Genomic DNA, 10885 nt, shown 5'->3' with positions numbered 1-10885 from the left:
GAGCAGACTTGCATGTATTGTCAAACCGAACCCACCACCGCTGTTTAAGGACACGAAAAATGAGCTTCCTTTTTCCAAATAGGCAACCTGCATAGCTGATCGAAAAAGGATTCCTTTAGAATGTTCCCCCAACTAATACTTTGAAATTATCTCATAATTTTTTAAAGCTTGAATTTGTAAAAACTTTTGATTTGCCTTTAGGACTTTTACAAAAAGAAAATCTATTTTGCTCTGTCTGAATTCGAACCCAGGACCTATTGAATGAGAGGCGAACACTGTAACTTCTAAACCACGAGAACCCCCACTTAACCCCTTCGCTGTTGTGTAGACGTATTACTTATTTATTGTACTCACGTGTGTTCTTCCAAATAGGGAGATAGATCAATAATTAGACAGATGCATGGATAAAGACAGACCGACTGATGCAAATATAAGTAAAAGAATAGTCGGATAAATAATAGGGTCAATAATAATAATAGATGTTTACAAATCAACCTCTCTTCTGCTCTGGGGACTCCTTCGCCAAGTGTGTGACCCACTGACCCCTCCAGACGTGCCGCTTGGCCCGTGATCAATATGGCCGCTCACAGTAGTTCCGCCGGAAGTGTGAGAGCCGTGGACGCCACCAGAGGTGCCCCCTGGTCCAGTTTCAACATGGCCGCCCACTGTTGTCTCCCTGGGGGAGAGGATGTGGAATTTGACAGTGCTTCTTTGTAGATCCATAATTTTTCCCTTCTCACCCCCCTCCCATTATTTTTTAAAATTTCTTTTTTTTCTCATAATAATTTGATTTAAACGTGTGATTTTGATTACGTTTATCATAAGCATTAGATTATTGTCGTGTATATTATGTATACTATAGAGCGTATTTATGTGAAGTGGCAGCCTATCTATCTATCTATCTATCTATCTATCTATCTATCTATCTATCTATCTATCTATCTTTCTATCTATATATCTATCTATCTACAAGCTTCTCACACTATCATCTTGTATTCCATTCTCGCTGTAGTATCTTTGCGCGTAATCCTTTGCTCTTCTTTCCAAAGCCTGACACAACCTTTTCTCTGCTCCGCTTGCACCATACCTCTCCTCTCCCTTCCCCTCCACCTCCCCCTGTTACTCCTCCTTTTCGTACTCTCCTTCATCCCCTCCCCTCCCCCATCATCTTCTTTTTCCTCTTTTTCATTCTCCTCCTCCCTCTTCTCCTCCTGTCTTCTTCTCCTCCTCATTTTCTCTTATTTATCCCCTCACATAATCCTATGTTTGTTGTGTCGTTAGTCCAGTTGGTAACATAGAGGGCTAATGTTTTGTTGACCGTGTTTTAACTTTAAGTGCTCAACAGGAATTTAATTTGGGGTTTTCAAGTTCTTAAGGCTTTCTCCCCGCTTGGCTATCAGAAATAGACTTTGAAATCGGGAATGTCTTTTCTTTTCGCGTTGAAACTCGCTTTATACCAAAATTTTCTTGCTATCATTAGGAAAACAAAGTCAGGAAACGATGTATAACCAAAGATTGTGAAACTGAGAACAATGCATATTACATTGTTGCTTCATTGTGTCTATACTTCTAAAGACAATGTTATATTACTGTATCAGTAGAAAACCTTGGGTCACAGCGATCGATCTTTACAACATGTACTTAGACAACATGTTGCAAAGCAACAAAGGTGCGTGTACTGCGTATCGCGTGTAGAAGCTCAAATATTTATTGGGCGTAACCCATTTGGCCACAAAGCCAATCACTGTTCTCGGACTACAACATAATCACCTCGCATACTTGCCAACCTTTTTCTTCGCAACTCCCTCATCAAGGCCCGCCCCCAACGATGGGTGAATGTAAACCCCCCGGCGGGCCCTGTTTGGGGATTCTTGTTCACGTATCCCCCAAGACTCGTCTGACTCCCATCCCCATGGTTCCAAGTATGCGACACGCTCACACCCGGCGTGACATAGGTTACACCAGGCGAGATCTTGTTGAAATGCTTCACGTCGGCGTCTAAGTTCCCGGTCAGAGTGGTGGAGTCGCCGTTCTTATGCCCAAATGTATGCGAGCCATAGACACCATAGTTGCTGAAGTCATTGTTGACGTGGCCCCCCACAGTAGAGGAGTCGCCGTTGACATTTTGCCATGTGTAGCTTCCCTTGGCCTGTCTGTTAAAATTATTTATTTTCGAATGTAAGTGTTATAAAACGCCCTCATCGACAGAGTTTAGATAATTAGGAGGCAGGCTTTGTCCATGCTTGCGAGGGCCAACTCGGGCTGAAATGGAAACAATGTTCCAGCAGAAAGACGTAGAAACTCGCTAAAATTCTAGACCTCGGGACCCCTGTGTCCTACGGCCAGACGCCTAACTGCTAAACCACAGACACAGGTAACTATCTGTGTCATGGAAATAAAAAATATTAATGAATGAAAGAGGTATGTAGATTCACTACTTCATCTTTGATTTTCATAGACGTACAGATGAAGCAGAGGGATGAATAAAATTCCACTCGATTGATTTGCATAAAACAAACATAATAAACTAGATACACGCAATGCTAAACTATTGATTCCTGAGGTGGAATTTGAGCTGCAGTTGCTAGATCAATGCTTAGATAAGCTCGCCCAGATGGTACATCAACGTTGCAAATATAAACAATAACACAACAGAGAATGGTTTACTTTACAAAAATGCCTTTTCCTCTGTCCTCTCTGTGCAGCGTCCAAAGAGTTTAACTTCTTGAAGACGCATATCCGGATCCTTCGACAACGTTGGAGGACGCCTTGTTTTCGGGCACTTTTAAAAATCGATCATAACTTCGTTGTTTATATAATGGATTTTTCACGTCTGTTTACTTTACCTTAAACTTAAAAAGTCAGCATACCAAGAAATATGCAAATTTGTGTTTCTGGTTTGTGTGTGATGGTTCGAAACATTGCCTTTGGTCTGTCGCTGATCGGATATAACATCTGTCCGCTACGTCCTCAAGGAGTTAGGCACTATCAGTATGATAAAACATGGAACTGCAATTCTATAGCGCACATCCACGCTGTACAGCATGCTCTAAACGCTTGTTACAATTATTATAACCCCCATCAGACTCTACAAAGCCCAGAAACATTCTGGACTTGCGGGGAAGCATACAATGCAAGCTGCAGATTTTACGCTCTCAGATACTAACAAGCTAACAAAATCTTTCAATTACCACCTAGGGAGAAGTGAGGAAAATTCGTGTAAAGTCCCTTTCCTAAGGACACAAAGTCGGGCTCCTGATGGGATTCGAACCCATGACCTTACGGTTGCGAGTCTGAGAGTCTAAACACGAGGCCACCGACGCGCCAAAGACAAAATGGGACATGAGAAAGACGAGAACATAGAGAACAAAATCAAACAGTCTAAAAAACAAAAACAAATCGGAAAAATCATCTAGAAGTTTAAACTTTGCCTATCTAGCATACATGTATTGTATTTTTCAGCTTCAGAAAAAGGCGGTGGCTAAAGAGATTCGCGGCTGTGTGTGCTGTACAACATATAACAAACAGACGATGTCAGAGTTCCACTGCCCTCATTCTTCTCCCTTCTTTAAGTCAGGTCACATGCGTAATGAATCAGATCGGGGAAATTTTACAGATTGTCCTAGTGGCTACCTTAGAATTAAAAAGTTTGACATTTTTGTGCGTTTTGAGTTACTGAGATCCTGAGGTCAGAATAAAAAATGTTCTATCTGCTCTATCAAACTTGTGAGAATATTCGGAGGTGTTATAAATATATTCAAAGAAATGCATTACATTTGTTATGAAGCTCGGCGTGTTTTCTCAGTGGCATAATGCCGAAATTGCAATGCTGTTCACTCTGGTTCGACCTCGTGGGGATATTTTTTTTTTTTTTATTTGGTGGTTCAGAGCATTCATGGGGCCTTCTGCAGACTTGCCTTGGTCCGTTTGTGACTGGATACACTATCTCTTATATACTCTCCTCTCCTCCACCTCCCCCCTCCCACACACACCCAGCCGCTCACTGACCCCCTCTCCCCCCTCTTTCATCTTTATTACAATTTCACCTACCCCACCACTCTCCCCCTCTTTCTCCCGTGTCCACAATCATTAACCCCCCCTCCCCCCTTCCCTCTCTCTTCCACCAGCCCCCCCCCCCGGCGCCCCACAGCCACTGACCTTCTTCTCCTGTCCTCCATCTCACGTCGCCAGGTGTGACTCACACTGACACCCCCGCTCGTTCCCCCGTGCGTGAAATCGTGGTCCACGTGACCGCCCACCGTGGTCTTGCTGCCGCCGCCGTGGTCCCAGGTGTGGGTGGCGTGAACTCCCCCTGTGGTTCCCCCCGGCCCGGTGTTCACGTGACCTCCGACCGCTGTCTGTCTGATGAGGAGATTAAAACAAGAGTAATGAGGTGTGCCATGATGAACAAGACGGAGATTTTAATAAACTCGTAAAACAAACAAACAAACAGAACTGTCCAAGAACGCAAATAACCTTTTGTACCCCAGGGGCGTTTAGTTCGCATGGTAAGGCATTGGGAGTGTGGTAAAAAAGATGTCAGTTTGATTCCCGACTACTAACAGAAAAAAGGGGGGAGGGGGGGGGGGGGGAGTAATTTTATCCTTTCAGTTTGATTTTACATCAGTCATGTTTTGTGCCGAACTGAAAAACATGAGTTTGAGAATGGGATAACTTTGCTTCCAATGTCCTTTCTACTAAAAACATCCTCAATTCCAGACAGATGCTCGGCGTCAGGTAGCCACGCCATCAATGTTACCCTAGCGCGCACGGAAAATATATTTGATCAAAAGACAATGTTGTGAGGTAGGTTGGATATTCCAAAGAAGAAATACTGTTTGAGAGAAGACTGCCTTTGTTTTGGAAAAGGTCTTAAAACGGCTCTAAATGCCTTGTTTGTTTGAGGAAGACATCAGTCACATTTTGCCTACTGCAATAGGTTATTACACTCTCATTTTGACTATATTTTAAAAAAAACCCACAGATAACCTTTATCTTAGCAGTATTAATGCTACTGGTATACTCTTTCAATGTTTTGAAATAAAATGACGGTCTCATTAACATGACTGCATGCCCCATTCCGTAGGTTCATTGTCTGCTACTAGTGACATTAAGAAAAGCTATAATGGCATTATTGACCCTGTTTTATCAGTAGAAAAAGTCTTCTAGCTGTACTGATGGACTAGACAAACTAATATTGTTGTTTTTTAATACAGGGAAAGGAATCTCACCATCACTCCACAGGTCCAGTATCCTTATAAGACTGATAAATGATCACTATCCATAAGGCGGTTTTTTTTTAAAAGATAACGGTAAAGTACAGGTGAACCAGCTCTACAGTCACCTGTCCTAGACAATCTCCCGTACAAGTGACCACTTCCTACTCCCTCCTCCCCCCTCACCTTGCGGTAGTTTTATATTATAAGGGCACTGTCCAAGATGCGAATCTGTCTAAGAATACCACCTTTTTTCTCGACAGTGGGGGGCATTCTTTACGACTGCACTTTTGCATTGTTGTATAATAAATATGTCTGTTAGCACAGGAATCAAGCGCTCGTCGGTGTTTGGACATATGGAGTTATAAGCATCATCTTAAGGCTTGTTCATTTGTCTTGCTTTTGATGAAAAAAATACCCATCTATTTTGAAAAGAAACCGCGATCTTTGCAATTGAAGGAGGTTGAGTTCATCTGGTGTCAAAAGTAAAATTAGCGAAAAATGGCCGCCAAGTTTGATGACTTCCAAAACTGTAGAGTCCTTAGAAACTACAAATGTACATTTTTCATGCTTTTGATTAACGGTTTTGATTTTCTCAGTAAAATCTGCAAAGAAATATGTTTTCAAATGGACATAACGGTGTTGTGCCAAAAATAAAAAGATGATATAATATACAAACGGCGGACAAAGGCTTGTTTATTCAATGCCTTTTTTCCGAGCGGTTGATCTAAGAACAATGACACACATAATTAATCTCTTAAGACTCGCACTACAACACAATAACTCTCTTGGCCGCCTCATCGGTTGTTGTTTTTTTTTGTTTGCTTATTTGTTTACTTGTTTGTTTGTTTTTTAGTTTCTCTTTTCCTTTAATTCTTTTTTTTTTAATGTTTTCTCCTCCTACCTTTTCGTAGTTACTGGACCAGGAGCGAAGACGTTGTGGAATATCTGTCTCATGAGGTCATAGAGCCTCTCTACGTAGTCTGCCGTTTCCCCGATAGCCGCTACAGCGATGTACACGTCTTTGGTATCTGGGGTGTGCAAGGGTGGACCAAAAACAACAAAATAGCTGCAACGATGGTCAAGGACAGATAAACAGCGTCAACACACACACACAAACACACACGCACACATACACACACACACACACACACACACACACACACACACACAGCGCGCGCACACACACACACACACATGATATAGATACATACAAAACCCCACTTTGCCTCACATTTAAAACCACCATTACGTTAGAAAACGGACTGTTGTTTGCATTCCGTGACACATATTGTAAACAAAACAACAACAAAACATTCCCTCCTCTCGTCGTCAAAAGTAACCTCAAACAAACTATAAAAAAAAACCCAGGTGGACCCCCGGGAAGTCACCAAGAAAATCAAACCTTGGTACAGGAGATCTGTGAGCTGGTCCAAGACGCTGAGAGCAAACTCAAATGGAGGTAGCATATTGTCTGTGACACCTGTCAACAGATGCAGGAACTTGACGGCCACTGAAGAGATGAGAGATTCCACGTCCTGTTAAGAATGACAAACATCATCATAAAATGCGAGATCTGCGACAAACATTAGCGATCATGGCTCTCCAAACTCTCCTTTGCTCGGACGCTCTAAAAACACTCCATTATCCTGATTTCCCGGTCATCCATTTGTTTATGCTCTACACGTAAGTTACTCTGGGTCTAACCCCGCCTCCTTGGCTTTATTCCAGTAGTTTTATCTCCCCGAAAGCATGCTACATTTTTTCACAGATTTGCCGAGGAGCGGTCTCCATACGAAAATTGGGAGATTTTGTTTTTTTGATAAATTAAAGGTTCCTCTCTATTCTTCAATGATTATATCTCCCAAATGACTTGTTCATCGTTCTCAAGCAGTCCTTCTAGGATCTGACTGACATGCAGGGTCGAGGGTACAAAACATCACAATGCATGTGTCTTTAATACCTCATTGAGTCAAACACACCATAAGACATTTGAAATCTGTGGATTAAAATCTCACGCCAGTGCCCATACTATAAGGTCTAGTAAGTTCGGCTGGAGAGCTGTTTCTTACCGTGTTTCTAAAAAAGCCCCCCCCCCTTCCCCCCTCCCCAAAAAGGGGATGAATAAAAATGCGTTTCATATAATCAGAGAGACTGCTAAAGAAAATCCTGAAGCCAATAACTGTTCAACACTATCCTCTGCAAGTAGTTTTTATACACGGGAGTGTGTGTTGGTGTGTGAGTTGTGTCTATGTAAAAATATTTCGGACCCTCCCCCCCCCCCCCCCATGTATAAATAGGTTTTAAAAAATCTTTCGCTATTAACGTCACCGCTACCCTCATGTGGCCCTGCAGAGAATGGTAAGACTAAGCGTGAATAATAGGTCAAGTAAGCTCTTAGAGGAGGGTTGAAGTTCACTTTTACATTAAATCTTTAAACTTGCGTGCAAGAGACGTGAAATCGGTCCCCTCGGGCGCCGATATTTTAGACTACAGTCGAACCTGCTCCAACGGCCACCTGCATAAGAACATCTCCTTTACAAACTACTACTGACCAGATCCTCCTTTGCGTATTTTGTGTATTTTAACCCTTTAAGTCCTAGTCTACTGATCCCAAATTTACTTTAATCCTGACCTCCTGATCTTCCGGGTTCGTGGACAACGTTTCGCTGTGAGGAATATCCCCGGTAAATCTGCTCAGAACGTGATAAAAAAAAAGTATGCCTGAAAGTGCCCAGACATGTTGCTATCCTCATAATAGCATGTTGACAGAAACTAGCATTCAGACTGACCGAAAATTACAGACTTTTTCCGCCCGATAACTCAGCGCTCTTTCCTCACATCAGTGAACCGGTGCTACGGATTATTGTTGCCGAAGAGAGAGCCACCGGTGTACAGGTGCTACGAGCTCAAAAGTTAAATAGTATTGTGCAAGACGGGGCCTTTTTTCACCTCCACAATCAGTGGCCCTCTTACAAAGGTTCTGCCGTATTTTCGTCCTTCTGCCAGAATAAAGCATTTCACATAGGTCAAATTAACTGCTACTTCTAGTCGAAGCAGGCAACACTGACAATCAGCGACGTCTGTGGTGTGGCAGTTAGGCCCGTCAACGTCACACGCAGTTGAAGTTCCATTTCTCATGTGGGGAGAATTTTTGTCGAGTGTCTTGTTCTTTCTTATGGGATGCTATTTTCTTCTCAGCCCCGGTTGGTCCTTACAGGCAGGGTTGAGGTCCGCCCCCTAAATAATCTAAATAATTTCGATAGTGGCGTAGAAACACCTTCATAAAGAAAACCATACACAACTAACAAATGGCTACGTGTTACCGCTCATGAACAGCTTTAAAGGGATATATCTACAGAATGAAAGCAGGGGATGGTTTCTCACGTTTTTGGGTAGCTGTTTTTATTTATTTGTTTGTTTGTTTGTTGTTGTGGTTTTGGTTCTAATAGTAATCTTTTCTCACCTGCTTTAAGACATTGGCATTTCCCAGTTTCAAAACTTTCTCTGCCTCAGCAACAATTTCCTCCATGATACCCTTGAGAGTACCGTTTTGTGTGCCCTTCCGGATCCCTTGTATAACAGCCTTGACCTTAGTGTAGAGCTCTTGTACGGGTTTGGGTACGTTTGGAGTGACGTCAGAGCGTTTGCTGACCACGCCCATCCCATGCCCTCCATGGCTACCACCACCGAAGCCGTGAGAACTACCCCCAAACCCACCGTGCCCGTGGGACGAGTGGTCTGACCCCCCATGCGGAGCATAGCCCTGCAACAAAGAATGTCGAATTCAGAGTGAATTAAGTCAACATAGATGGGTTACTTGAATATAAAATGAAGAAGTGAATGAATAAATGAATGAATTAACATATGGTGCATTGCCCTGCAATAAGAAATGTCGAATTCAACGTGAACTACGTCAACATGAATACACAAGAAGACCCCCCCCCCCTTCAAACAAACAAACAAACAAACAAATTTGCATGTCATAGAATAAATGAATGAATGATTGAATGAATGAACGAATGAACATGTGGTGCAGTAAGCAGTGATGAGTTCAACGCGAATCAAGTAAACATAAATATTAACCATACATAAATAAATAAGAAAATACAGGAATGAATGAGTGAGTGCATATCGCATACAAGAATGATTGGATTGGTGAACGCATGTCAGAATGAAAGAATGAATGAAAGGATGAATGAATGAATGAATTAATGAATGAAACGATTTTTAAAACCCCCTTGTTCTTGATTATGATTAATTTCAGGTGGGTCTCTTTGTCACGTATACCCAATGTGAAGTACTTACTGTCCATGACAGTCATCCTATTGTCGAGGGGAAAAAGCGGTTGTCTTAGACAAGTCAGTTGTACATCTTGGATAGTGAGTGTCATTGTGATTTTTAAATGCGAAAAATGGGGGGAGAGGGGTGAGTGGTCGTTTTGTCAAGGGGATTGCATTGGACTGGGGGCAATCAGGACAGACTCAACTGTTTCTTGTTTAACTTTAACGCTAATTTCACCCTTCGACTGCTTCTAACCGGCGCCTGTGGGGTAGTGGTAAGGCGCTCCACTGTCGCAAACATCACACCTGAGCTCAATTCTTGAGTGAGGAGAACTTTTTGTCGAGCACCTCGATTTTCTTGCTGAGGAATTGTATCCCTCTCAGCCCGGGTTAGCGCTCATGGGCAGGGTAGGAAGCCCACAACCTAAATGATCTAAATTGTGTCGGGAGGGGAGGGGGGGGGGGGGTAAAATACATATATTATTTTAAAACAGACTTCTTTTAATATTTAAATCTTCGTTGTCATGCTTGTTGAAAATGCAAGTGCCTACAAAGTGTGAGGCTGGGGTGTAGCAGTGAGTCGCTTCCCCATCGCCCGCAGAAGAACCAAGTTCGATTCTCGAGTGAGGACATCTCTTATAGAGGATTTCTGCCTTTATTGTGTGTTTTCCTAAGCGTCAGTTGTGATACGTTGCTCAATCAATGAACATACAGGGTGATCGTAAAAGTATACGCCAAAATCATCACGCAATATTAAAAAAAACGGAAAACAACAGAAAACTCAAGCTTCGACACATGTTGTACTCACTTTCAAGTTTTTATTTCATATTTTACAAGAGCTCAATGTGATCACATTTTTAAAAAGATATCGCGTGATGATTTTGGCGTAATCTTTTTGAATCACCCTGCATATCGTGAAATAATTAAGTTCAGGGTAAATAAGTGAAGAGCTTCTTACCATGGCGACCCCTGAGAGAAGAAGGAGGAGGAGAACACCAGCGTTTTTAGCCCACATCTTTGACAGTTTCAACAGGACTGTTGGAGCACAGTGGCTCTGACGATGACAGAAGAGTATTCTCTCTGCTTTTATTGTAACCCGGGTGTCAAAGATAATTACTGGCTAGTGTTGATGCATTTGGCAGTGTTAATAGCATGAAATCTGTGTAAATAGAGAGACCGCGGCAGATGGTTCTGTTTGAGCAAGCAGTGGGAGGTTACGGTTAAGACTTTTTAATTATAATATTTATTCGTATAATTAGACAACGGCAGGAGACGCGCTGCTTTTGGGCTTTTTCAGAATGAAGCATGACCGCATTATCCATACAGATTTTTCAATTCTGTTTTCTCAGACTAAACATTAAAAAAGGCAGGCAACAAAATAGATGC

General features: G+C 42.3%; 1 protein-coding gene across 1 annotated transcript; it reads right to left on the bottom strand.

Moving 5' to 3' along the window:
* Positions 1–495: 495 nt before the first annotated feature.
* LOC101848199 lies at positions 496–10566 on the bottom strand (the record flags this gene model as incomplete). The annotated part of the gene is given in 6 exon segments (XM_005097273.2): positions 496–676; positions 4159–4362; positions 6121–6247; positions 6622–6754; positions 8683–8982; positions 10458–10566. Coding segments are annotated over 6 exon segments (1002 nt in total), but the record flags the coding sequence as incomplete, so codon positions are not given.
* Between the last annotated feature and the right edge of the window lie 319 nt (positions 10567–10885).

The sequence above is a fragment of the Aplysia californica genome, unplaced genomic scaffold, assembly GCF_000002075.1.
Source record: "Aplysia californica isolate F4 #8 unplaced genomic scaffold, AplCal3.0 scaffold00151, whole genome shotgun sequence".
Lineage (NCBI taxonomy): Eukaryota > Metazoa > Mollusca > Gastropoda > Aplysiida > Aplysiidae > Aplysia > Aplysia californica.
Note: the sequence above shows the minus strand (reverse complement) of the source record. Positions and strands in the feature narration are given on the sequence as shown.